The sequence below is a fragment of the Larus michahellis genome, chromosome 11 (assembly GCF_964199755.1).
Source record: "Larus michahellis chromosome 11, bLarMic1.1, whole genome shotgun sequence".
Lineage (NCBI taxonomy): Eukaryota > Metazoa > Chordata > Aves > Charadriiformes > Laridae > Larus > Larus michahellis.
The window spans coordinates 5,774,059-5,801,862 of record NC_133906.1 but is presented as its reverse complement, the minus strand read 5'-3'; the positions used below and the strand labels follow the sequence as shown (position 1 = coordinate 5,801,862).

Genomic DNA, 27,804 nt, shown 5'->3' with positions numbered 1-27,804 from the left:
GCAGTGATGTGCTGCTAGACAAGAAACATTCAGCAGCTACGTATGGGCTAAGCCCTAATGAGGACTCTTCGCTTAAGAGTGCGTTTGGCTTTTAGTGCGTTACGAGTGAGAATGATAGCACGTGTGCAGATATTTTGATGCCATCAAATGTGTGGTACTCATAAACCTTCAGTCCCACTCATGCAACAGGATCATAACTGTCAGGTTGGTGCCAGCCTCAGGAAGGGCTCGGTCAGCGCTGTGGGTACATGGCGTGTCTCACAGGACATCACAGAAGGCCCTCCTGTGAACCTTTACTTAAATGTTTGCAGCCACCTTCAGTAAGGGCCACACGTGTGACTAAAGATCTGCAGGTTTGGGCAGGATGGGATGCCCCTTGTCTTTAAGACTTTACAACCAAAGCAAGCTGTCATCCAAAACAAAATGCAGTGCGGCACTTAAAGATTGCAAACAGGGTTTTTAAGTATTTGAAGCAATCATGAAAAATTTAATCAAAGGCAATATTTTCCGAATCTGTGATAGGTTTTAACTAGTAAAGGAGTTTGACAAGAGCAAGTGTAACTTGTAACATCATCAATTTCAATAAGGGATATGAAAAGAGGAGTGATTATTAAGTTGCTGATTTTATGTTTTGTGTCTCAGTTCATTACCAGCAGCAATAACCAGTTGGCTGAGAAAGTGAGATTACGCCTTCAGTATGAAGAAGCAAAGAGAAGGTAATTCTTTGGGCTGTTGTACCTTTTGGCTGTTACACAGCTCTTTCTGAAGATACATTTTGCTAGCAAAAGTGCCACTCGGATCGAAACCCAGCATTACTGCTAAACAAACATGGTAATTTTTGAGCCAGTGAGGCAATAGCCTTTCTGGGCCAACGTTATCATTCAAGAAATAAATAACCATCCTAGAAATTACTAAGGAGTGACTAATACGTGAAGAATTCAGTCTGGCCACACCTGTGGGGACATAAGTGGTTTTGCTGCCTGTTGCCAATGCTTCCCCATTCCTAATAAGGAGTCTGTACCGCAAGGCATCTCCTTACCTGATCCGAAATGAAATGAGTGCATGGCTTTAAGTCAGATAAGGAGAAACATACGTTGCGTTAACACCTACCTTATCAAAATATGGTCAATGACTACAATTTCAGAGCTCGTCTGCTTATCTGTAAGAATGTAAGTGTTCACCCTTGCCCTCTGATCTGAGATGAACGAAGAATAGATTTAAAAATATCATATCTACTTAGCAGGCTAATTTAGGCAACATTTTTCTGGGTTTTACTTTTTAATAGATAATAGCTAACACAACCGGTTAGAAAGTAACTGTATTTTTATGGATAAATACTCTAGTTAAACAAAAAACCAACATGCAATATTTAGACTTTGGCTGGACTAGTCCTCATTCAGCAATGTAACTGTCAGTGGTGGTGATTTCAATTTTAACTTCTCTAAAGGGACTTTGCAATTCCAGAAAAGCAAACTTCAGATGCATGTTACAATCTGTGCTTGCAATATATGTGAAGAGAAGGATTTTTCTCCAGTCTCTGGACTAGCTCCCAACATAAGAAGGACATGGACCTGTTGGAGTGGGTCCAGAGGAGGCCACAAAAATGATTAGCACCTCTCCTATAAAGGCGGGCTGAAAGAGCTGGGGTGGTTCAACCTGGAGAAGAGAAGGCTCCGGGGACACCTTCCAGTATCTGAAGGGGGCCTACAAGAAAGCTGGAGAGGGACTTTGTAAAAAGTCGCATAGTGACAGGACAAGGGGTAATGGCTTTAAACTGGAAGAGGCTAGATACAGATTAGGTATCAGGGAGACGTTTTTCACTCTGAGGGTGGTGAGCCCCTGGCCCAGGTTGCCCAGAGAAGCCGTGGCTGCCCCATCCCTGGAGGGGTTCAAGGCCAGGCTGGATGAGGCTTGGAGCAACCTGGGCTGGTGGGAGGTGTCCCTGCCCAGGGCAGGGGGTTGGAACAAGATGATCTGTAAGGTCCCTTCCAACTCAAAGCATTCTGTGAGGAAAGGTGGGTCTGAATGGGCATGAACAATTGATGCTAAAATGAAAAGATCTCCAGCTATCAGAGCACTGTGGTTTTGACATAGTCTTCAGCAGGAGCTGCAGAAGCAAATACCTTAAGTGGTTTTAAGCTGGAACAGTACTATGGATATAGTGACTCACAAGGAACCTCCTGCTCCTGTGAAAATTCCTCCTTGTGATGTTAGAAGTGTTTCCTGTCCTCACAGCACAATATTAAAATGTTCCAAAAGCACAACAGAAGAGCAAGTGTTTTGCCCACGCACGTATTAGGAAGGGAGCCAATGGTGGAAATACATCTGTCTTATGAGCTCTGCACTATCTGGAAAGGTAAAAATTAAGCCCTTGCAATCAAGATGTTCCCGTATTGTTTAGGTTAGAACTACTAGATTTATTAAGGGCTGATGATTTTGAAAGTGGACTGTAGCAGACGCTGTTTATAGTATTGTTGTGGACCAGACTAAAGCCCCAGACATAGGTGAATATCCTGCTGAACTTCACCATGCCAGAAGAAAAGTCCTTTTCTTTCACGACGCAGCGAGATGAGAGAGCCCTAAAGCAGATAATGTTAAACCTGCAAAAAAGAACAAAGGGCAACCACAGTGACAAACCTTTAGCTTAATTGGTTTGGAAACCGATAATGGGTATCCTGACAAAAGAGATGTCAGTGCTACATCTTAACAAGGAGATAGCTACTGCAGCGTAAATGTCATCAGGGATGCCACTAAATTATGTTGTACAATTTCAGACACATTGTAGTAACTCAGTTGTGTAGCCCTTGCACTCTGTGCACTTAGTTCCTCCAACAGTTAAACTTCCGCTTGGGTTTTGTGTGACTGGTGGTAACTCTGGGCGTTTAAAAGTATATTTTACAATCTCCTAAGATGGAATTTTTCCGTGTCAGCAGCATTGCAACAATAGTGGGTATTTGACTGGTCATTTTTTTGACCACAGCTCCGAGTTTGATTTTTTTTTTTTTCTGAAGAACAGAGGCTGATCTGATAAAGAATTGTTAATTAGTGGTTGTGGGTGCACATCTTAATGTGCACGTGGTCTGAACGATCTCCAAAGAGACTAAAAATTTTGCACGTTATGCCTATATCACAGGTAAGTACCAGCTTTCCTCATTAAAAATAAAAAAAGAGGCTTGATATGACAATGAATAAATCATCCAACTATCTTTTCTAGGTGATGAGAAAACAGTTAAATAAAACTTGAACTTCCTGTTCTGTATTTCGCTAAGCCTTGCGAGCTGGTGGCCATTCAGAAAGACTGTGTGACCCGAGCCCGGTATTGCTGGTTTTTTGCCATGCAAACCTAGCGTGGCTCGGCTGGGATATAGTTCAGACTCGGTCACTCAATGCTGAAAGGCTGGAGTTTTCAGCCAAATGCCAGACAGTCTGCAAAGTGTTTCTTTTGTAACGATGCTGTTTTATTGGAAAAATAGAATACATGAACCTCCTTTTAACTGAGAAGGGGAAAAGGAATGATGATTTACACAGGGTAAAACTTGAGGTTAGTGTAATAAAGCTGTTAGACTCGGAAATGCATAGAGAACAAATTCCAGTGGAAAAGCCACATCCATGGAAATGTATGCCAGAAGTGATCAGATTAGTGCCAACCAATCCTCTTAAACTCATATCCCTTCAAAATGCACAGAGGAATTCTTGGATTATGAATTAATGCCACTGTTAATTCTTCATTGGAGCACAGTGTTTCACTTAATCAGGCACTCAAAAACAAGCTCCTAAGAAGACCTAAAAATAGTTGAGCTGCATATCTATCAATTATGGAACTTTAATTAGAGTAAGCAACCTGCTGTGGGAAATGGGTTTACAGAAAGTGAGGCTTCTCTTCAGAAAGGTGATCTCTGGTCTCTCTCCTGTGATGGAGGAGGCAGGTCAGTCTGTGTGAGCCTAATCCTTCACAGGCTCTCTCGGGGATCGAGTTCCCCTTGGCCTCCGCAGCTTGGGAGACAGAGCTTTATTCTTCAAGGCCATTCAGCAGTGGTGTAGCTGCTGCTGCCCAGATCTGCATCTTATTACTTACTCCACACTCTCTGGTTTTGCTAGTTGGCATTCAGTTTTGCTCTGTGCCTGCATGTGTGCTGGTTTGCTGGAGGAGGTGCACGTGTTCTGTACGCTTCTCTAGCATAAACCAAACTCTAGAGAGAGATGAATGCAGATCAGTACCCACAACTATTTGTTGTGCCCAATTTAAGTTCAGTAATTCTGTCACCGGATTACAAAGCCCTTTTCAAAGGGAGATGAATATTGGACTTTCATTTTACGTGTACAGCATTTCACTTCCATTTCTTATGCATTTACTAAACCTGAGTGAGAGATTAATCTGAGTTAATCGTGTGAAGGGGCATGTATGCCTTGGCTCTCTGGTCTTCAGTCAGGTAATTATTTTTGCAAATATCTTGCCTTATATTGCAAGATACTTTTTCTCCTTCTTTGCCCTCTAAACTTTTGTAATTTCTCCACCCCAGCCCACTCTGCCCTCCCCATTCCCTGCTCCCCACTCAGTCATTTTTGGTTGTGCGAGTTCCAGAAATGCAGGTCCTCAGTAACTCTAATTCAGCTTTAGCTGTACTATTGCTTCTCACCAAGCTACTGTGATCACCTCTTCAGGTCACGAGGAGTTGTAGGTCAGTGAGTCCAAAGGAGACAGCTTCCTTTGGGGAGACTGACATTACTGCCCTTGGTTCTGTATCCTCGCCCGCTGCTGGTTTTTTTGCTTCCCTCTGTATGTTGCATTGCAAAGTTGATCGTTTGTGGAGCAAACTGATGAGCAGTCCAGATACTTGGGAAATTGGGAATGAGCAGATAGTTGGAGTGAGCAACCTCCTTACCTGGCACGAGCTGTGCTGTCCTCTGCTGTCAATCAAAGCTGTTGCTAAATTCTAGCTCTGGGTTGCTGTTACTTTTAGTAATCATCGTCCTGTCTGAGATAATGTGGTATGGTGCTGAAGGATTAGCGACACGGGCTTTAAATGGAAATCTGTAATGATACCTCTAATGAAAATAGACTTTAAATTTTATGCAAATAAGTGGCTTTGGGTTTAGGTAGGATCGTATTGCCTCTTCGACTCACCACATCCTCAGGTGCACATTGCACCAGAAGTAGCCTTGCGCTTTAATGTGTCCCAGATGCTTAGTGTTGAGTCAATAGTTGGGTTCTTCCAGTAGCAGAATGCGTGTGATTAACTTCCTCATTGTTAATCAAAATGAGTTTCTAAAATTTTGAGTAACCACCGATCTTATCAGCCTATCTGAATCGTATATGGAGAGTATACAGTTCTTTTCCATAAAACTGATGAAAGATCAGATATTTACTGCATGACACTCTCCACTGTGAGGTCATTAGCTGTAAGGCATATGAAGCACCCTCTAATATATCTGACGGCTTTTTTTGAGATCCAGAATTCCTGTTACACTATTCCCGGACTGGTGGACACTGTGGGTTAGCTAGAGACTTGGTTTGCCAGTGGGAGCAAACCTGAGTTAAAATCCCATTCTGCACGTCAGCCTTCCAGCAGTGCCATCACTTGTCAGCGCCCTGGTAAGGAGGGCATGAGGGTGAGGGGGGTTGTCCCTGAGCTGAGAGCCTTCTTCAGGGCAGTGGAAGGTGTGGTTGGTCATGGTTCACCTTCCTGTGTCTGTGGAGCAGTAGCTCAGACACTCCTCACTGAATAACTGCTTTCTTTTTGCTGCAGAATAGCAAACCTGAAAATACAACTGGCTAAGCTTGACAGCGAGGCCTGGCCTGGCGTGCTGGACTCTGAGCGGGATCGTCTAATATTAATTAATGAGAAGGAGGAGCTCTTAAAAGAAATGCGATTTATTAGCCCCAGAAAATGGACTCGAGGAGAGGTGGAGAGACTGGAGACGGAGAGAAGGCGCCTAGAGGAAGACCTTCAGGCTGCTAGAGACACTCAGAGCAAAGCTCTAACTGAGAGGTAGGTTACAGGCATAGGACCGAGCTTGCCTCGTTGGACAAGAGGTAACGGGGAGTGAGCAGCGACATCCCCCAGGTGAACGCTGAGAGCAGTGTTTCCAAGGAGACCGTTTCTACTTTTGAGGTTTCTGAAATCCTCTCCCAACAGAAACTGCCTGCCAGTCTTACTCCCCAGATGGGGAAAGGTGGTTGGTCCTACAAATGGATCCTCCATGAGAATGTAAGAAATGCTCAAAATAGCCTGGTATGATGTGAGTGTACTATAATGTTTCTGTATGCAGCCAGCTCCCTGCAGCAGCTTCTACAGTTGCTGTGCAGTCTGGAGCTTAGTAAATGTCAACAGATGGAATTTTAAATCTTTAAAATTTGGTGTTTGTTCTGAGCATCCTTGTATGTGATTCCTGTAGGAACTGGTATTTGACAGGGCTGTGGGAGTTGCATGGAATATCCTCTGAATCTGAACTAGCTGAAAAAAATGCCAGCTATCCTCCCTAATTTCACTTGTGTTGCAGGGGAAGATCTCATGGGAATGTACAGTGAGGATGGATACTGCATTAGGCATTGCCTACAAGTGCTTTACAATCTGGGTGTATTAATGTGGATGGCTATGGCAATGTTGTTTTAGCTGCAGTCTCTTGAATACATATGGAATAGGCGTGTTGCATTCACTCTCTCTGTAGCTCTGTATTTTAATTTCTTCTACGTGCTCAGTGTCCAGGCTACACCAATTTTCTACATAGTCTCTTCATGGTTTTGTCACGCTGGGAAAAATGTAGGCATCTCAGATGTTTCAGCTGCAGGACTTCTACCAGCCTGAAATACCTGTGTTTCGACAAATGTTTCCCATCTTGCCATAAGAGGAACACTTTAGTTTGTGATTTTTAGGATTATGGCCCTGTTCTAGTGTGCCAAAGAAATAGCATGTTTGTGGAGAAGGATTTCTCGTCTGGAGGCCTGTTAAGTTAGAGAATGAGCGCCCAAGTGGACATGTTTGTCTCAAACCAGTTCAGGTGTGAAATGAAACTGAGATGTTGCTGAAGTCCGTAATTCATGTAAAGCCATAATGAGATGGTTAATAACTAAATCATGTAAACCTTAGTCATCCATGGGCCTTACCGAAAGCAAATGAAAGCATTTACACCTCTATTAGCACAGGAAGTATAAGAACGCAATAGTGTACAGTGAGTAAAATCTGCTGGACTTGTTTTTTTGAGGCCTGATCTTTTCTTCTGTCTTCCCTTAGATTAAAGTTGAATAGCAAAAGGAATCAGCTGGTCCGAGAACTGGAAGAAACAACGCGATTAGTTGCCATGTTGCACACTCAGCTGAAGAGGTATGTAACCTTTTACAGAAGTGGTAGGTGCTTTAACTGCACATGGTGTAACTGCCTTTCTCTGCTAACAATTTCATCTCCCAGCTGAGAGGTGTAAAAGGTCTTTCGGTTATAGTCGTGCCCTAAGACCCCTGTGTAGTCAGTGGAAAGAGAAGCCTCGAGGATTATGCGTCCCACTCAGTTTAGATAGGTCCTTCAGAATGGGATAAATAACCTTGTGGTGGTGCCTCTGACAACAGAAAGAGTTTCTGCAATCCCATCTATTTTGGACTAAGGATAGCTGAGATTTATATTCTAGTAATGTTTGAATTACTGAAGTATCATATTAATAAAGTATGTTAAAGTCAGCTTAACACTCACACAGCAAGTAAAGTGAATCTTAGTAATGCAACTACACGTTACTGTATGAGTGCCATGATAGTATTTCTCTAAATTAATTCGAACTGTGTTGTGGCTTGCGGTGTAGACAATGTATTGAGATTTCCCTGAATCTGTTGTGGTTCATATGGCATATAGAAATGTTTCTGCAGTCGTAATGTGGTCTGGTTGTTCAGGCTGTAGTTTTGGAAGGGCACGGGATTACTGTTTCCAGACAAATGCATGACTGCAGGCAGTAAGGCCAAATCATCATTAGCTAAAATTATGTTTTTATCTTTTTTGATTAGGAAGAGAGTCTGGTGGGGTTTTTGTTTGGTTGAGGGTTTTCCTATTAGTGTGTATTGAATTTACTCTGTTTGTAGCTTCTGCTCCACTTGGATTCTGTTTCATTTTGTGAAGATGACACCGAAAAGACTGGAAAGAAATCATAGTGCAAGTCTGACATGTAAATAAGCCACCATGGAGAATAGCTATCTGTGATGCTCTTATGCAGTGGAAATGCATCATATTTTCATTTCATCTAGCTGATTAGGGATCTTTTGAGGTGACCAAGAAGCACGTGAAACTAATTTCTTCCTAACTATGTGCCCAGTGTTCTTGGCATGCTCCTTCATAATAATAAGCATTTGTTATTAACCCCATAATGCGAAATGTCTGGCATGCAAAGGTATGCACAAAATGAAGTTGAGCCCAGTTTGTTGATAGCGAAAAGGTTAATTAAAACTCCCCCTCCCTTTTGATGGTGTGAAATATGCTGAAAAGCTGTAAATTTATTAGTCCTCACCAGATCTATATATACTGCCAAAATGCAAAAACATGTATCATGGTTCAGTTATGTTTCACTCAAAAGGTTTTTTGAACAAACGTGGTACAGTGCACATCTGTCATACAAATGCAGAAGACATTTTGTGCCAAAATTGTACTAAATTCTGCATACTTGCCTTTTTTGCATAAGGTCATGGGCATAATTATATGAATGTAGCTTCTAGCTTTTACCCCATAAATAATAAATAAGGGATTATTAGGCTTATTAGCATCCTCACTGTTCTTCACTGGGGCAACTTAAGCCACTTATACATATGCAGAAATTTTTCAATAGCTAATCCATATCTGAAGAGAGGGTTAAGGGTCTTTAAACAGCCAGTAATGAGCAAGGTATTTAATATCTGGAGCAGGAGTGTTGGTTTAAATGGAATTTCTAGGAATGGTATCTGTTGTAGTCAGTACGGGAAGATTTGTTGGGTCTTCTGAGCAGGAAACAGTGTGCTGTGGTGTCTGGGCTTTCTCATCTGGACAGACGTCTATTCAGCACCTGCTTAAAATTAATTTTGCTGCCAGTTATGTTCTGAAACTAGATCTCTAGGGATAAATAATTTGTGTGAACTGATTTCACAGCCCAGCCCCAGCTCTTCCCCTTGCTCTCCTGGCCCTGCATTCTGTGTAGCAGTCTCTCACGTAGGTAAATCCTGCCAGTTTTCTGGTAACTGCTGGCTGTTGTGATCTCTGAGGGCCAGCTCCAGGCAGCTGTGATCTGCCTTTTGGCTGGGGGTCCAAGATTGAGGCAAATGGAAGAAAATTTCCATGCAGACAGACAGTTGGTTGCAATAACTTTGTCTTCTTGCGTGGGCCTTGGTTTTTGTGGCCTGCTTTGGAGATTAACAGGAACTATAGAGATTTTTTTTTTCCAGACGGATGTGGGAGGAGGATGTTGTCACTAATTTTAAATTGGTTTGAAACTATTAATTAGAGTTGCTTTGGCTAAACAAGGACTCTTACGAGGTTGATATGGTGAGTAGAAAAATGTGTATGAACTATATTTGTTTTTAATTGAAAAGTGACCCAACTTTTCCACTGGGTAGACTATGGTTCTGGATTGTTGTGGGGACTAATGCGTGTGGCCTGAGCTAACAAAATAAAACGTACCACGTGGGCTTAGAGATTTGGTGACATTGCAGCGTTTCCCTGAGAAATCAGAAGATACAGTATAATGGTTTTCTGACTTGTTTCCTTCAGTCTCTCCACCAGCATGCTTTCCCTCTCCTCGAGCAGCAGCCCTGGCTCTCTTGCATCTAGCAGAGGATCTCTTGCCACCTCCAGCCAGGACTCTTCCACCTCAGCCAGTTTCACTGATCTCTACTACGAGCACCTGGAGCAGTTGGAGCAGTTGGACTCAGACTATCAAAACAAGCTTGACTTGCTCTTAGAAGGAGCCACTGGATTTAGACCGTCAGGCTGTATCACCACTATTCACGAAAATGAAGTAGCGAAAACTCACAAAGCAGATACCCCCAGTCGCATACAGGCTCTGAGATCATTGTCTGGTACTCCAAAATCCATGACATCGCTATCTCCAAGGTCATCTCTCTCTTCTCCGTCTCCACCTTGCTCTCCACTGGTGATAGACCCACTCCTAACTGGTGATGCCTTTTCAAGCCATATGGATTTTGATGATGCAGAGATAAGTACAAATCTCTCAGAACTCACCCTGAACACTGGGAGTGGCAACGGTAGACTGGAAGAGCCTAGAGCAGGAGATAAACATCTAGGTCAAGGTATGGTAACAAACTGTTTGCATGCACATGCATGCATTTATTTTTAATGTAGTTTATAAAGCATTAAGAAGCAAGTATTTCAAAAGCTGTCAGTCATCTCGATATCTTCGTGTTGAAAACTGTATTCAACTGTGTGTTCTGCCTTGCTTGGGAGAAAGGGTTGGTATTTTAATTTGTACACCAAAAATACTGCTGATCTGATGAGTCTGTATTAGGTGTGTTTTTAGTGTGCTTATATGCATGTGTACACAAATTAGAGGGATTTAATGTGCAAATATAAATGGTTGTGGTGGAATGTACTTAATTATTCAGAATGTCCTCTAGTGTTTTGGGTCTGAAACTGGGAGGCATGTAATGCCATATTGACACAAACTTTTTGGCCAAGCTTTTGAAGAACACTGGGAAAGGCACTTAGTTAATAGTTAACAAATGATAATAAAAATCCTTCCCTGCCACCTCAGCATACATAATGTCTTGCTCTGGTTCCCAGTAAATCAGTGGCAATGAATTTATTAACTTCAGCTGAGCAGACATGTCAAGGCTGTGCTTGAGTTTCTGCTGTTTTGAGGGGGATGGTCTCTTAGCAACAAAAACGTGTTTAGATTGCAAGCGTGATAAAATAAGGCATTTAGAGATAGTGGATGTTCTCATAGATGCATATGGCTTATTGGTGGGTGGGAAGGGCTCGTCCCCTTTTAGAATGACGGCTGGGCTGAAGAGGATGGGAAGCAGCAGGCAGCAGTCAGGGCACTCGTGCTGGGGCCTGTCTGAAGCCCTTGCGACTGTCGTTGGGTTAAATCCAGTGGAGATGAGTGAAATGACTGGATTTGTAACTGCTTTACAAGAGGAGCTTTAAAGGCAATATAAACTTGCAAGCTCTAGTCCTATGACCCAGCAGTGCAGTTTGTTTCGGTTTTTCACAGAGCAGCCTATATGTGTGAATAAAGGGAGCTAGCACCATGTTATCCTTGCCTTCTGCTTTGGGAAGGCTCATACTGTTTAAAATACAACAAAAGACATGCATGTAGCTCTTCCCCTTTGAGCTACCATTTTTCTACAAGCAAAAAGGTATTATGCATTTGAGTAGGAAACAGTAATTATTCTTATTAGAACTGGGTGCTGATTAGTTTTAACCTTTTTAGCTCTTCAAGATTTGTCAGGGCTGTTAAAGTGAAAGCTCAGGTGTTAAGCAGATTAAGTGATTATTGCTGTTAGCCAGTCAGCAGACAAAATAATCACCATAAGTAGTTTATTTCAGGGCAATAACGAGATGAGATTTTACTCCTCGGGCATTTTGAAGGGGGGTTCAGTGTAACACCCGAAATGCAGTGGCTGGATCTGGGGTGGTCGGTACTTGGCCTCATGGGCAAAGCGTGCTCACGTGGTCCTGTAAGTAGAGCTGAATAGTATATATCGGAGGGATTTGCTTTTTGGTTCTGCTAGAGCAGAACCACTGCTACCTTTGAAGCTAAACTAAGGTTTCCTCTCTCACCTGAGTGACACCTGAGCGATGCAGGTGAAACTAATAGCAAAACCTGGAACGTGGCAGAGTCTGGCATTCTCTGAGGAAATGGCGCGGATGTGAGGACGGTGCCTGGTGTGGCCCTCCAAGGCCTTGTTGTGGTGTGTCCAGGAGAGCCTATGGAAGGGGAAATGGCAGGAAGTGAAGAACAAACTTTAAATTCTTTATATGAGTAGGAAAAAAAGGTGAAAAAACACAGGAAGTGCTATCTGCCTGCTTGGAAATATAGAAAAGAGTTGAGTCATTTCTGAACTCTTCCATAAACTTTTTTTAGTGCAATACCTCTTTAGAGACTTAAAACAGAAAATCCAAATTCTGTGTTGATTAGCCACATGAAGAAGTTACAGGTTTGGGGTGTGTGTGTGTGTGTGTGTGAGACTTGCAGGGCTGAGCTTCCAAGTCATTTGCAAAAAAAAGTAAGGAAAAGGATGGCTGCGTGATGAATCCATTTCAGAGAACCCGTTTGTCTTTGTTCAGATTTACACTTTAGCATTCTGCTGTACAAACGGATACCCACTTCATTGCTGGGTTTTGTGCACCCTCTGTGTTCACCCCCCCTTTGGCCACAAGGTACTTGGGTGAAGTGGTCAAGAATGAAGACTTTTGGGGTTGAAATAACTAAGTGGCATTGGCAATTGAAGGAGAAAAAGAGGTTGACTGTGCTGGAGTCTTGCCTGCGGTGTCCTTCCTGGTGAGAGAGCCTCATGCAGAGGGTTCATTGGGAGCGGTGCGTAAAAACTCAACCAAGCTGAGCTAGAAAGCCAGCCAGTGGGGAGGAAACTATTTTCCTATTAAAACCATGGGATGAGGAGCACAAAGCAGCTCTAAGGAAGGAAGAGCCATAGCTTTGGCCCTGCCCGCATATCTCCAGCATAGCCCAGGGTAAGCGGAGTGCAGCAGGGGCCGGGCCCTCGCACACGCCAGGAGGGAGGAGGGATTAAACTCTGAATGCCCGTATTAAATGGATCCATTTGTTTCAGCTAATGACTGATCCATTGTGTTACAGATGCTAACTTTTATTCATGTGGTTTGGCCTATGGGCATAAGGTCTGGACATTTATTTCTGTCCTACAGTTCCATGGGAATACCAAGATAAAAAATACCATACAGTGGTGGTGTGAAAAAGCACATGGGTAAATGGGCCCAAATTGCACAGGTGCATGCAATATATTGGTGTTACCTGTAGCACCCTCTACTGTTGGTTGTAGAACAAGTCCTTATATTATTCCGTAACCGTATGTCGAGCTTGCACACTTCATGCTTTTTGCATCATTTTTTTTTTCAAAGCTGCTTTTAATTCTTTAAGTGGCTTTGTGAGACTGGGAAAAAAAAAACAAAAACAAAAAACAAACTAAACAAAAAAAAACTAACCAAACTTGCTTTGTAATAAAGAAAATATGGAATGGAAGCCATATATTGGTATGGGGCATGTGCTTTCCTAAGGCTACAGGAAAGAGGGACGATTTGTGTAGGATGGAAGCCCCTTGGAGAGGAGTGCGTTGCTGCACTTCTGCTCGCAGTCTGTCAGCGCAGCACCTCCTCGCCCTTGGAGCAGGCGCCCCAAAGGCAGGGAGAGCCAAGAGCTGGGTCTGTCCCAGCCCTCGTTAGCCACCTTGGCAGACAGAGTTCTCCAGACTCTTGGCTGAAGCATATCTCTGCAGATGTAAGTGCCATGGCTCAAGGGAAAAGGTGCAGAATTTGCAGAAGTTTCCAGGCCGTATCTTCCTGTGTTTTGTAGCACAAGAAATCTAAGTGAGATAACACCTCTGTGCAAAACTCCTTGCTTCAGCTTCCTTGGTTTCTCTCCCCTGTCTCCTTTTCCCTGCATTTCTGCATGTGGCTGCTACTTCAAATGCTATAATTTCTCTTGCTAACCTGGTCTGTCTGGACCTATCTTCTCTCCTGTGTACACCAACCTTTTGGGTTTAGGGGTAGGCAGGTGGTGGGTTTTTGCTGTTCCCCCTCCTTGAAGCTAAACTTGGTCTAAGCTCTCCAGGTAGTATATACCCCTAAGCATAATCCATACTTGGCCAGAGCTTGGTCATTAGTGTTGCCCTCGCTGCTGCTCTTTGGGTAGCTAGGACCAGAAGGCCTACTGCCTGCTTAAGGGTGACTTGCAGTAGGAGCTGTTTTGTTGGTTCATATTTATAACTTCACTAGAATTCAGAAGTTCTGCTTCTTCTGCATGTTGCCCATCTTGTCAAGGGTATACCTCCCTGCCTTTCCAGTGCTTTGAAAGCCTCTCCTCACATTGCCTGCGAGGACGGGCACCCATGGAGGTGCCGGCGGTAGCCAGTTGTAACACCCTCAGCACGATTGGTGTGTAACCTCAGCCTGTGGGTACGCGATGGCAGCACCCAAGTATTAGATGGGCATTGAGTGCAATGAAGCACTGCTCTCACCTCCACCACATAGGCTGTTCCTCTGGTTGTCCAGGGGCTTTTTGTTCTCCAGGGCAGCTGGGCACGTTCCTGAAGCACTGACTTCACAGTGGCTGTTGAGCGCAGCCCGCCTACCTGTGTCCTCTCTGTCTTCAGAAACGTGCCGTTGCTTAACAATACTTGGGTGGGGAAAAAATGCAATTCAGGGGGAGGATAAGAAAAAATGCTGCTCCTGATCCAGACGGTTCACTTTCATTAACACTTGTTTTTGATTTTCCTCTGTGCTTCTCTGATAGGTATAAATACAGCTGGAGGGACGGCACTGAAGGTGGCGTGTGTGTCAGCTGCAGTGTCCGATGAATCTGTTGCTGGAGATAGCGGGGTATATGAGGCGTCTGTGCAAAGGTAGACATCAGATCTCTCTCTAGGAAGAAGCCAATGACAGCTTTGCACACAAGAGTCAGCTGGAATAATGCTGGTTCTGATCTTTTTTTGTAATTTGGTGGCTAAAGTTCTCAATCTCAGATTTCTTAGTACTTCTGCAAAAACTGTGAGCAGGCTGAGTTTGATTATCAAAGTGACCCACGCTTCCCATAATAGAAATAGCTGAAAGCAAGCTCACGGAGCAGTGTTTGAACAGCTGGTCTGTTTGTGAAGGTGCTGGTAAGCTGTGACTGCTGCCTTGACCGCGGTGGCGGAGCCATCTGGCAGGTGTAAAGTTCCACGCCTGCCAGTCAGTTCTTGTGTCAATGACAGCCCTCAGTCAGCCTGAGAGGACTTTGGGATGTTTAAGGCAGGCAGCAGAAACACCTTGAACTGCCTCGTGGATGTGTACACGCTGCCATGCAGCTCCCGAGTGCTTGGATGCAGAATGTGATTTCCACAGCACTTCTTCCCTTGGTGCATAGTTTACAGCCGGAGCTGGGCATCGCGGCTCTTGCTGGGTTTCTGGACCTCCCTTACTGCTTGCTAAACCTGTCTGGGGTGGTTTCACAAAAGTTCACTGGAAGGTATTGACCTTATTGATACCTGGCTTGGCTGCATCTAATGTGGGTTTTCCTACTGTTTTTATTGGCTTTGAGATGAATTATGGGGTCATTTGTTGCAAGACATGACTGTAGAGGTGAAAAATTGTTCATCTCATATTCCCCATGTTCATTATCTTCATTAATTCTCTAGATAAATGAGTAATCTTTTACATTTACAGCACAATTCACTTTGACAAGAATGTGCAATGTTTCTGTAAGGTCAACCTCATGGGTCCAGGCCAGGCAGTCAGACAGTTGGGTGTCTTATGGCCCCTGTGTCCCCCTCAAGGGGATGGGGAGCTATGGAGAGGGGAGGAGGGATAGTTGGTGACAATTACAGAAGGCATCCCATGCACACTCGCACATCTGATGTTACTTAGAGTTCTCTGGGTTGTTGACTTACCAACCTTCATAATGACTACAGTATCATTTTGATGCCTATAATAAATGGTGGGGGTAGAATGAGCAATACATTTGTCCTCTGGAGCTGAAATGTAATGAAATACAAGAGAGTGCTAAGTAATATGGAAAATACTTAGAAGAGAAGAATGCTAATCCTGTTTTAATGTGCTACAGCATAGCCTCCGAGTCAATTAGACAATGACTGTAGTTTGGGGGACTTTCAGTGCATAAAACTTGGGAAGAGGTGGAAAATGATGCAGGTAGCTCTTTCAAGGAAGACCAGTCAGTGTACTCTGTCACTTTTAATGTGCTTAGGGAAGTTTGATTTCTTAAAGAAACAAAGGAATGACTTAAATCTAATCAAACTTCAGAATTTTTGCTGTCATGATGCGGAACAGGATTGTAGTTGTTAAGTCTTATTTCTGTGGCTGGGCAGTCAGCTGTCTTTACTAAAATCCAGTCAAGGGAACCCTTTAAAAATCCCCCACTGCCTTATTTTTGCACAGTCTTTTGTGTGGCTTTTTTGGCAGTGAAGGGGAAAGGCATATGACTTTCTGCTGATAAGCACTGTAATACATACCTCTAAGGATGATTGCACTTACTTCTTAAATGGGCTTTCTTTTAGCTGCTAATTTTACAAAGTCCATATACCCAACCCCTGAATGGAAGGGAAAAGCTCTTGTATCACCTAAATGCTCGCACTTCAATAAGAGGGAAATCAGGTCCTTAATTGTCTTTGATTTCTTTCAGACCATGTGTGTCAGAAATGATGGTGTTTGACAGTGATGATACAGAAGCAGTTGGGACAGCTAAAGTGCAAATTGCGATGAGGTAAGCGCTACACATTTTTATTGGATTTTCCTTCAAATGGAAAGAATGATATATGGGATTTAAAAGATAGTGCTTTCTGTTTTCTTATTCTTTTTATTCTGTCCTATTATTTTAGCTAACTGATGCCCTCTTTGTAGTGTAATTGAGAATTACACTCGACTTAGGAGGTTCTTGGCCCAGTTATCCTCTCCCATGTCTCGACTGGTGGCAGTGGGGTATGAGGGTGCAAACCAGCAATGGGAGCGCTGATGGTGCTGGGCTGGAGAGAGAACGCCTTTTGCTGGCTTGCATTCTCCATCAGCGTGCAGCTTGTGGGGGCAAAACTGCTGGGAGCGAATGACAATCACAATCATCGGCCATGCCTGAATCCCACAAGTAGTGGGTAAGAGACGGAGGCATCTTCCTTAAATGACTTAGTGGAAGATTATTTATGATTTGAGGAGAAATAGTAGTGCAAAACTCTCTTGTCATGGCCATCAACGGTAAAACGGTGGTTACCCATAACATCTTTGCTGTTGTACTACAGGTATTTTTACTTGTAACTTTTTTATATTACAGTTATTATATGTCTTTCAAAAGGTTTTCTTTACAATACAGCAATTTAACTAGACCCCAGGAAAAGCGATGTGTGTCAGGTCAAATCTGTAGGCCATTGTGTCTGAATTTCTAAGTTCTGGATGTTCTGGACTGTTCTGAATTCTGGATGTTCTAGTAGCAAAACTTCAGGTAATATGAAACTGGTTTTGTTTTAAACTATAGCGAAGCCACGGTCCCCTTAGAGTTTTGTCTTGTTTGTAAGTTTTTGATGTTGTTTGTTTGTGTTAATGAAACAAGTAGAATGCTCATTCATGGAGTCCAAGGCAGACTTCTCTAATAACAATGCTTTTTTGTGTCTTTCCAATTCAGATATGATGACAAAAATAAACAATTTGCGATACTGGTCATCCAGCTGAGTAATGTTCCAGCACTACTGTTACAACAAGATCAAAAAGTGTAAGTGGGTGAAATAAACAAGCTTGAAGTATTTGTATGAGCTTCCAGTAGGAATTAAACAGATGTTGGCTTCTGTTTTTTCACGCTTTCTGAAATACTTCTGCACTTCGTTATGCATAGCAACATTTATGAACTCGTAAGCCCACAAACTGAAATAAGATGCAGTTTTTTCCTCCAAGGTCTGTATTTGGTAGGAAAAGACTTGTCTGGAATTAGCACTAGCCAGCAAGGTTCTTAACTGTGGCACTGCCTGGAGCAACTGCGTCGAGTAGAGGAAGGGGCGTTTGTTCTGCTACAGAGCTCACCCTCGGACACCTGCACAGATGCATGTGTGGGGAAACATACGGCTTCTACCAGACCCATCCTAGGCATAAGCTTTTTAAATTCAGCTGCGTGCTGGATAACCTGACAAAAATTTGATTCATTTTTGCGTAGCCCTTTCTGCCTACAAAGGGTCTGTTAGCAGTGTGACAAGTCGCACAGACGTAAACGACGACGATAAACATAATCCCATGGTGTTCGATTACAAGATTCAGAAGGATGAAGTCTACGGCAACTCATGCCACTTCATGTCTCTGATGTTGTGATGAGATGTTCCTTTTTTTCTCAGTTGACTGATATTCCAAAGAATAGGATAGGACACTCACGTCCACAGTGCTTAGGATGAATTTCACTTACAGACTTATGGAGCTGTTGCAATAGAGGGAGTTGCAAACCTGCACGGCAGTACTGATTGCGATGCTTTTCTTCAATAGGAACATTCGCGTGGCTGTCCTGCCCTGTTCAGAAAGCACAAGCTGCTTGTTCCGCACGAGGCCAGTGGAAGCTTCAGACAATCTTGTGTACAATGAAGTATTTTGGGTTTCTATCTCTTACCCGGCTTTACGCCAGAAGACTTTAAGAGTCGATGTTTGCACTGTAGATAAGTCTCACCTTGAAGAATGTTTGGTTAGTATTAATCTCTATTTTAATATCTTTGTGTTTGTTTCTTCTTTTGAATTAGACACAATTTTAAACTTTGAAATGTGGCAATTTCTGTGACAGTTTTCTTGATAATCCGTAGCTATATGATCTCTCCCACACAGTGTTCTTCGCAGTAATGATTGTGATCAGGAAAAAAAAAATCTATTAGATAAATAGAACCAGAACTACTGGTAACTTTGTCAGACTACTAGATTTCCCTCGTCTCACGATTTCACGTGAAACTCTACCTATTTTTCTTCCTTTTGGAAACGCATGTTGTAATGTAATTGAGAATGGACCTCTTACAGGAATTTGGAAGCCACAGTAGAATATTAAAGATCTCTAAAGGATTTTTTAAAAAACTGCTATTAATCTACACTATTAAAAGCCATATAAGTATCATTTTTTGAGTGCTAGTATGGCCATGGCCAGCCGCTCTGTGTTGTTAGAAGAGCTTTTTTTGTTGTTCAGTATTACCTGAGCAAGTTGATTGTAACAGAAGTATTTCCGGAGTATTGCTCTCCAGAACACGAGTAGGGTGCGTTGAGCTGGGATATGAGCAACATTAAGTTACAGAAAAGTCCTTCACGTGTTCTGCAGCATCTCCCGTGGATGGAGGGTACATGTTTTATGGTGCTTCTGCATTTCTTCCTTCACTTGCTTTGCAAAGCACACTTTGGTTCAGGAAAACATCGGTTTTTCAAATGGGGTTTTTCCTCTTTTGGCAGAGTGTATGGTCATAGAGTACCTGAGCTCCCGGTGGGAGCACGCTAACTCCAGGAGGTGTGCTCAGCATGCAGCCTGCCCCACTGCGCTGGTGCAACGGAGTCCACTCAGACATGGATTAAATAAATTGCAAATCAGTTTTACTTTGGTTTTGAATATGTCAGGTTGTGTACTAAATATAAGGCAGTAAAAAATGACAAGGAAGAGGAATGGAATAGACAAAACTAAAGCATCTCAGTCTGAGGCAGTGATTTTTGTCAGCCTTGCAGATTTCTTGAAAGGGAGTCTTCATCTCCTGTTCCTTTCTCTCTTTCCTTTGAAGCTCCGGTTGTAATTTATCCTGCCTGCAGTAGCACTGTTCATATTTCTGGATTCTTGTACACGGGAGCTGTAGTGAAGCACTTGCTACTTGGATCGGAAACCCTAGACAATGTTAAAAATAATTAAGCATAAAGCATTACTAGTGCTGTTGAAATGGGGATAAACAGGGCAATTTTTCTTTTTGTCAAAATTGCCGAAGTCAAGCAGTCCTGGTTTTTTGCTCTCATTTCTTGTTACTGGTGTGGTAGTGGTTCATTCTAGTATCACACTAAAACTGTGGTTTTGCTCTCAATAGGGTGGAGCACAAATTAGCCTTGCTGAAATATGTAGATCCGGAGAGAAATCAACTCGTTGGTATAACCTCCTTAGTTATAAGTATCTGCAGAAGAAAACCAGGAAAAGTAAACAAGGAAACATCCACTCTGAAGTACCCTGCACTGAAAAAACAGTAAGAACAACTGCTGAAATCAAACAAATCTCTTCTAAACAGCAGTAATGAGAGGGTTTATGTGGCTGAAGAACTGTTACGATAGACAAGAAGTGAAGGCTGGTGTCGTTATATTTAGAACTTGAAAATGTCATTAAGTGCGGCAAAATAATTAACATGTCAGTTGCAGATATGCCCTTGTCCTGGGCTAAATACTTACTGAAATCTGTTCCTTGCGAAGCCGGGGGATGTGGTATGTGGTCTGGTGTAAGTGATGTGTGAGCTCTTGCCTTTCTTCCCACTAGACAGTTCACCTCGCTGCGATGAACTTGCTGAATGAGTCAAGATACGGACTTACCTTTGCACGTGCATGGCATGCAGTATGCTCAGCCTGTACCTGTACACGTGCATATGCTAATGTAACTGGGGGAGGTGGGCCAGGTGCACTCACACAGGCTTGACTGAGCACTGTACGTGCCTGGGCTGCTTGAACAACGCGGGTGTAGAGACTACCACTCTCTCCTGCCACCAGACAAGAGCTGGCTGGGGCTGTCAGGACCAGAAAGTCTGGGTACTTTGCCGTTTGTGAGAGTCTTATCTTCACAAGGAGCCTTTTCGTCTCCTCAGGACTCTGTCTCAGCACTCTTAGAGCAGACAGCCGTTGAACTGGAAGCTGTGGAGAAGAAACTGGAGGAAAGTAGAAGCACTTTAACTGGTGGAGAGAGTTGGTAGGTAGCATCCCACCGTTGGAGTGTTGTGGGATGATCAGAGCATTTGGGGATTCATGCGCAGAGAAAAAAGCAGATGATACAGAGCTGTGGGACGCTGCTTCTGTCTCTGTTTTGCTGAGAAATCCTGTTTGTTCTGTTCTGGCAGTTATGCTTGGGAAGCGAGAACAAAGATGATAAACGTTAAAAATAGTTAATAGCACTATGTTAATTTTGCTATTTTTACAATGTTCTATGGACATCCATGAAAGCTCCACTGTAGGGTGCAAGGCTTTGCTTGAATATTAATTTTTGGCTGTTGTTTACATGGTTCCAGTTCAGATTTTATTAACGAAGCCCAACATTTGAAATAAAAAGCAAGCCTGACCAATGGGTTTGATGGAGAAGCCAGCTGTGAGTTCGAAGGAGCTGAAAAGGATGTTAAAACAATGCTTCGATTTTGTCCAGCATCACTTTTTAAAGTAAGATTAATGGCATCCTGAGAGCTCACCTTAAGCCCAGACCACATGGCTGAACCCTCGGCTTGCTTCTTTTGAAGAAAGATCAGTATGAAGTTTTTGGCTGTAATGGTTGCCTTCTGGTGCAGCTTCGCTCCAGTTCCAATTATTCCCTTAAAAGCCTGTGTTTGTGTCATCTCAGTGGCTACAGGACCTGCCAGGTACAGCTGGCTGCCTTGGGGATGCATTTCAGGAGGTAACTCCTGCTGCAACACCAGAGTATTGGGCACAATAGGCCAGTTCGATAACAAAGCTGTTCTTAACAGGCAAGACGAAGAGGTTCCTGATCAGGAAGAACAGGATGAGATCAGTGAAACTGAAGCAGAGGAGGAGGAGGAATTCTGTGCCGGAAAATCGCTATGGGAAGCAGAAGAAAGTCTGAATTCCCAGCTGCACATGGAAATAGCAGTGAAGGTAAAGTCAAGGGCCTTTTGAACAGAAAGATGAGTTAAGCTTCCCATTGCTCGGCTGATTGGGTTGCTGTGGAGCTGAGCAAGGCTACAGCAGTTACTTGAAAGTTCGTCATTGATGATTAAATGTTTATCTACCTGAAAGCTTGTTAATAACTCTACAGGACCACTTGATCCCAGAGTTAATATAGCATCGTTTCATGCCTCCTTTTTGCTGCTCATTACAGTAGCTTTGACCTTGTTTAATTCTGAATGTAGTTGCGGTCGAACAAACGTGTGCTGTACACGTGTTCTCTGTGCTGGATTTGGATCTTTGCTGCAGATGCACAAGTAAGGGAAAGGTCTTTAAAATCATACCTCTGTTCTGTGTGAGATTGCCAGGTCACATTGATGCACTGGATCAACAGGCAAAGCTTGTTGGAATCAATTGTGTTGTACAGCGATCAATAGATGCGGAGGCCTTAGGGAGTGATACAGCTAATGTAGCAGCTACTGAGTTCAAAGAGTGAAGTGTCAGGACGCCCTGCATGAAAAGGGCTTAAGAGTATCTGGTTTTGAATGTGATGCCTCTGGGAGTGAAAGCGGAGACGTATCACAGATGGCTGTCAGACAGCCCTGGGTATGTGTCATCGGTAAGATGGCGAGCTGGCATTTACACTGCAGGATCTGTCTTTCAGGTGGATAAAGAGACAAACACAGAGAGCCTTGCACAGTCTTCTACTGTAGTTCGTCCAAAAGACAAGAGAGCAACAAATCCACCCCAAACGCAGTTTGTCAGAGGTAGCACTATCATCCGCTCAAAAACATTTTCACCAGGACCACAAAGCCAGTATGTGTGTCGGGTAAGGAGAACGCAATCCTGAGGTTATAAAGGCTGTTTTTCATTAATGAATGCATGATATCAGTGTTCACTTCGTCTGAATTTTTCACAGAGATCTTACACTGCTTTCTTCTCTCCCCCTTTGACTTCAAAAATCGCTCCCTCCTAGACAGTATCTTTCCTTGGAACTAATAGTATTAAGCAAAAAATTTATAAAATGTGTATGTGCACGTATATTCGTGGTACATGCAGCAAACTAACCTGGAAGGGCTGCTGTAAGACAGTGATGAATAAGCTGCACGTCAAACCCTTTCCTGCTGCTTTGAGGCTGTTCTGTGCTAACTTGAACTGAGTTAGCTGTGTCCACCTGACTTTAGATGAGGTGAACACGAAAGCTCGATAGAAATGGAAAGGTAAGTACCTGATGATGTCACCAAAAAAACCATGGAAGATTAAAAGTCTCCATTGTGCTTTATCTGAAGGTAACTGAACAGGCCGCGTGCTGGGTCAGGATGTCACTTCCACTGCTTTGAAATGTTCGTTCACAATTATTTCCTGGATTGAGGGTCAGCCTAAACTATAAATAACTCCTCTTTTTAAATTGAATCGGCAAAGTAGCAAGCGCTGCCTTTTATCACGCATGACCTGTCCTAAGTGGGCATGCTCTTAATACAGCTGAGACAAATCTGAGGTGCAGGTTTTCTCTGATTCAGAAGCAGGTGCTTCCATAGAAACAAACCTTATTTAATTTGCGGCAGTGGCCTGTGCTTGGGTGATAGAGGTCCTGTGTCCCAGCACATGCAGATCCCACACACTTCTTTCCCCTGCCCCCAGCTTTGAGAAGGAATATGAGAAGGGAATTAAACCCTACTTGAGTTGAGCTCTTTTTAAGGGTCTAGAGACAATCACAAAAGAAGGCAGACGGTATGTGTGTAACATGACAACTCAACAAAGTTGAAAAACCCAGGGGGATAGCTTACAGGTAACCTACCTCTTGCACCAGTAGCTTAAAATACAGGTGACTGGAGAAAAGAGAAATCTCTAATAAAATATTCCCATGTTCTACAGATGTTAGAAAAGAGTAAATTTTTTTCTTTTATTGCTTTGAGCTTATTTTCCTAGGCTGTTTTGCCCAGGTAGAGTCCCGTGTTATACCCTAACCTACTGTCTCTCTCTCCGTGCAGTCTATCCCCAAAAAGGGACAGAGTTCAAAGCTTGTGGGAGGATCTGGCCATGCCAAATGGGTTGTGTGTTGTGCACTCAGATTGGGGTGGCAGCTGTCTTCTGGAGCCTTTCACAAAACTTCATAGTTCTGATTACATTGCTGCTTATAATCACTCACAGAACCCTCTGATTTTGCTAATAATGTGTGTACGCACTGCATGTATTTGTTTAATGAAAAATATGTGGTTTTCACTTTAATTTTCAGCTGAATCGCAGTGATAGTGACAGTTCAACACTATCCAAAAAGCCCCCCTTCGTTCGAAACGCAATGGAAAGACGAAGTGTCAGAGTGAAACGGGTAAAAACATCACCGCTTTTTTTTTTTCCTCTAGAATAGACACTTGCAAAAAAACAGAAAATGTTTTCAAGGAAGAATTTGCAAATATAAATCTGTTGCCACGTGCCTTCATTCACTTTTCTTTGTGTGTGAGAAGTCTCTGAAGGCTAATTTTCTTTGATAAATCAGAATATGACAGGAATGCTTAAGTTGGAACTCATTTAGAACAATCAATTTAGGAAGATGGTATTTTCCATTTTGTCAGAGCCGAAGTAGCACAGATAGTTTTGCTGTGCTTATTGTTGCAAGATTCTTAAGTACTTACAATAAATATGAAGAGCTGGGGCAAAGGGTGAGGAGACTGATGTCTCAGATGCTCAGGTGAGCCTGTTGTAGTGATTCTGTGGCACACAGTTGTACGCCTGTGCCTGTTGTGATGGCAATCACAGAAATTCCCCCGGGATACTCACGCTGAGCTCCTGAGGAGATGGCTATGTTTGAAACTAGCAGAAGGCAACATAATATGTTACTGGAAAAAAATGAACAGGTTTTTCTGCTGCATTATGGATGCATCTGAAGATGTGACATTAAACTTAGGAGCAACGTGTGCAAACAAGAAGGAATTTAGTGGAAACACCAAAATCAAAAGGCTTATCTGTAAGACTTGCTTGAGTTTGTACTTTCTGTCTTGAGATGGATTGGAAAGCAGGATCAATAGGGATGCTTTGTGCTAAGAGAAGTTCTGGAAGAATGGGTCTCACGATGTATTTGGCTCTTCGTGGGGGAGTGGTCAGGATAGTTCTCATCTCTGTGTTCATACACCCCTTCTTTTCTAGCCTTCAATCAAGTCCTTCGGTACGGAGCGCCTAATCCGCACTTCGCTAGACCTGGAGCTGGACCTGCAAGCTTCAAAAACATGGCATGATCGGCTGGTTCAGGAGATCTCGGTGCTGAGAGAACTGAAGGAACAGCTAGAACAAGCTCAAAGTCAGGGTGAAAAAGAGTTGCCGCAGTGGGTGAAGGATGATGAGAGATTTCGACTGCTGCTGAGGCTAGTGGAAAAACGAGTGAGTAATACCCTGCCTTTGGATTACATTTGAGGTGTTTGAGAAATGTAATTTGAGAAACAGGGTACTTTGGACAGTCAGGAAGTGAAGCCTTAGCACTACAGTCACTTGTGTCTTCCACTCACGGCTCTATCAGGCAAGGGATTGGCACTGGAAGTGGCAGTCCTTGGGTGTCTGTCCATTCTCAGGTGTGGTATTTACAGACTGCAGAGTCTGTGCCTGCCTTCCCACAGATACGAGAGTTGGAAGGTAGCAGTTAACGTCTCTTACTTCTTCTAAGAGAAATAATGGCTGCATAAAACTTGTGCATGGATGACACTTGGCTTTAGAGTAGGATCCTTATGCATATGAAGTGATAATATTAGTCAGCCAATAGCAGAATTTCTGGCTTTAGGAGCTTCATAGTATGCGTCTTCCTGCTTTTGAAGGGTGGACTGCAGGGCAGGAATCGAAAGGAGACAGGACTGATTACCAAGAATGTCAACAAACAGTTCATTAAACGATTTTATTGTATGAAAGTTGTCTTTCAACTTTGTAAGCATTATCACTTTTGCTGGAGCTTGACCCCTTTTTAACTTCCTGCAGAGTTCTGTTAATCCTGAACCCGTGCATTTACCAGCACAGAGATTTCCTGCCTTAGGACAGGTACAAACATGAGAAGTCAACCAATGCCAGCTGTTTTGTGAAGTGCAGCCTCCCATAGTGTGTGGTGTGTCATGGTTAGCACTTCCAAAGAGCTGGAAGAAGACCTTACAAAAAGCTCTCTCCGTTACAGTGGTTAGCTGACAAGCCTTCAGTTTAGCTTCTGTGGCTCGTGATTCCAGAGTTAACAGTTTCCAAGCCCCTCAGACCTGCAGCTGAAATACCGCAGGTATTTGGAGATCAGTTGGGATAAAATGATTCCTCCTCGAAACACAAACATCTCTCTTCCATTGTTTGTTTAGGTGGAAAAAACAGAACACAAGTGTGAGCTCAAGGCCGATAAAATGATGAGAGCTGCTGCCAAGGATGTCCACAGGCTGCGAGGGCAGAGTCGGAAGGAGCCTCTGGAAGTACAGTCATTCAGGTGAGCACCTCACTGGTAAAGGGGAGGAAAAATTGACTGCTGCCATGATTTTTCTGTGAGTGACTAAGATGGTGATGAGGAAGTATTTAACTGTTTCGCTTAAAGAAAAATTTCTGTATTTTTGTATCAAAGTATAAGGTCTGCAAGTCGGGGAAACTAGCTGCAGCCCTGCATGTGACCTCAAAGGAACCAGCAGTACTCCAAATCGTTCCCCAGCTGGCAACAAATCCACAAATCCTTTGTTTAATACAGACACGGCCCTTTGCTTGCCTAAGTAACATGTCTAGAAAGCACAGAAAGAGCTCATACCTGAGCCTTTCTGAAATGGCTTTTTGATAAGGTCAGTGTTGTGAATTTTAACTGTAAGGACGCCTCATGTCTGATACGTAAAGAAGAGGTGTAGGTTGTGAGAGGATGTGCTGCTGCTCTTCGTGGTGGCAGCTGGTGGGATAAATTTTAACGTGGATGATGGACATTTCTGGCAAGGCTTCTGTGGCATTAACAAATCGTCATCTTTTTTTAGAGAGAAGATGGCATTTTTCACACGGCCGAGGATAAACATTCCAACGCTCTCTGCGGATGATGTGTGATCACCGTGAAGTATTTGCTTTCCAGACAATTCTACAAGTGCAGTTTGGGTTTTGACGTTATTTATGTGCTATTATGAAGGTACCAAGGCATTTGTATATTAGGGCTTTTGTCAGTACGTGGATGTTTTGAAGATTTTTAGGTTAAAGTTATATCATCACAGAAACCAGCATTAAAGTGACAAGATTGTATAGTTTGTATATTTAGGAATGTATTTTTGGGAAATAGAATTTTAAATAAGAACAAATGCAGCGTAAGGTGCTGTTATTCTTAAATAATGCTGTTTAGACTTTTTGTACAGCTCTACCTTTTAGAGATTTTACTGCAATAAAATAAATTTGAAGGAACCTCACCCCTACCTTCTATGATGTTCTGCATCGGACTCTCCTCCGAGTGATGTATTTTGTACCCTGTGGGGAATGCAGGGAGCCAGTTTTGACTCCCAAGTGCTGTGAACGAATTCTCTGTGAGCTGTGAAGCATTTGTGTTTCCTGCCAGGTCATAAAAGTGGGTGTGAAGTTCAGGATACTTGCACTTTTAACATTTGTACTGCAGCTCATGTCTGTAATGGGTCTGTTAAGGTAACTTGAGGAGCCCCTTGAAACCACTGCTGTGGGAGGAGGGCTGCAGGTTTTAAGTCCATTTTAGGTTTTTCCAATAAAGTGACCTTTCTGGACAAACCTGCCTTCTTGCTTTTTGTCTTGTGTGGATCTTCTCATCAACTGGCACATAAATTGTTGGGGTTTTTTTCTGCCACTGGCTGGAAGTATATGGCTTTTAAGGTGTTTTGTTCTGTAAATCCTTCAGACCAGGCATTTTTGTGAGGCGGCTGGTGGATATACTCCGGAGTAACTTGGGTGCTCCTGGGATTTTCCCTTTGGTTCTAAATACAGGTTTTACTAAAGGTGCTGGAGATGTAATTCACCTGCGCCCTGGTTTGTTACAGAAAAATGTTATTTTGCACATAGCTGGGTAAGAGCTACGTGATGCCTTGCAAACCCCAGCCCCAGTGTCTTTGGGCCGAGCCCCTCCTCGCTGTGCTCTGCAACGTCGCTGTGTCCCATGGGGGGCTGGAACTGACAGGGTTTGTTGTTTCTACTCCCTGCCTTTCCCTGGGAGGGAGCTCATGGTGCGCCTGCTTCGGGCCTCTTGGCTCGCAGGAGGCCTGGGCAGCCCCAGGGAGACACATTACACCCCAGACGCCCATTTTCTACCCCCCCACACCCGGTGGGGCCTGGACGTTTCTCAAAAAATATTTCACCTTTGGATGGCAGGCCCGTC

General features: G+C 43.3%; 1 protein-coding gene across 1 annotated transcript in view; it reads left to right on the top strand.

Annotated features, from left to right (window-relative positions):
- WWC1 (WW and C2 domain containing 1) overlaps nt 1-27,208 on the top strand; it is a 72,300-nt gene extending 45,092 nt beyond the window's left edge. Inside the window, exons 8-23 of the mRNA XM_074603810.1 lie at nt 643-716; nt 5,748-5,990; nt 7,233-7,322; nt 9,714-10,252; nt 14,452-14,560; nt 16,336-16,416; nt 17,323-17,409; nt 18,165-18,357; nt 19,715-19,867; nt 20,474-20,574; nt 21,338-21,485; nt 22,159-22,323; nt 23,731-23,823; nt 24,639-24,869; nt 25,814-25,935; nt 26,459-27,208. Coding sequence (XP_074459911.1) covers nt 643-716; nt 5,748-5,990; nt 7,233-7,322; nt 9,714-10,252; nt 14,452-14,560; nt 16,336-16,416; nt 17,323-17,409; nt 18,165-18,357; nt 19,715-19,867; nt 20,474-20,574; nt 21,338-21,485; nt 22,159-22,323; nt 23,731-23,823; nt 24,639-24,869; nt 25,814-25,935; nt 26,459-26,525 — 2,496 coding nt within the window. The 3' untranslated portion in view covers nt 26,526-27,208. The remainder of the gene's footprint in view (nt 1-642; nt 717-5,747; nt 5,991-7,232; nt 7,323-9,713; nt 10,253-14,451; nt 14,561-16,335; nt 16,417-17,322; nt 17,410-18,164; nt 18,358-19,714; nt 19,868-20,473; nt 20,575-21,337; nt 21,486-22,158; nt 22,324-23,730; nt 23,824-24,638; nt 24,870-25,813; nt 25,936-26,458) is intronic.
- The last annotated feature ends 596 nt before the right edge of the window (nt 27,209-27,804 follow it).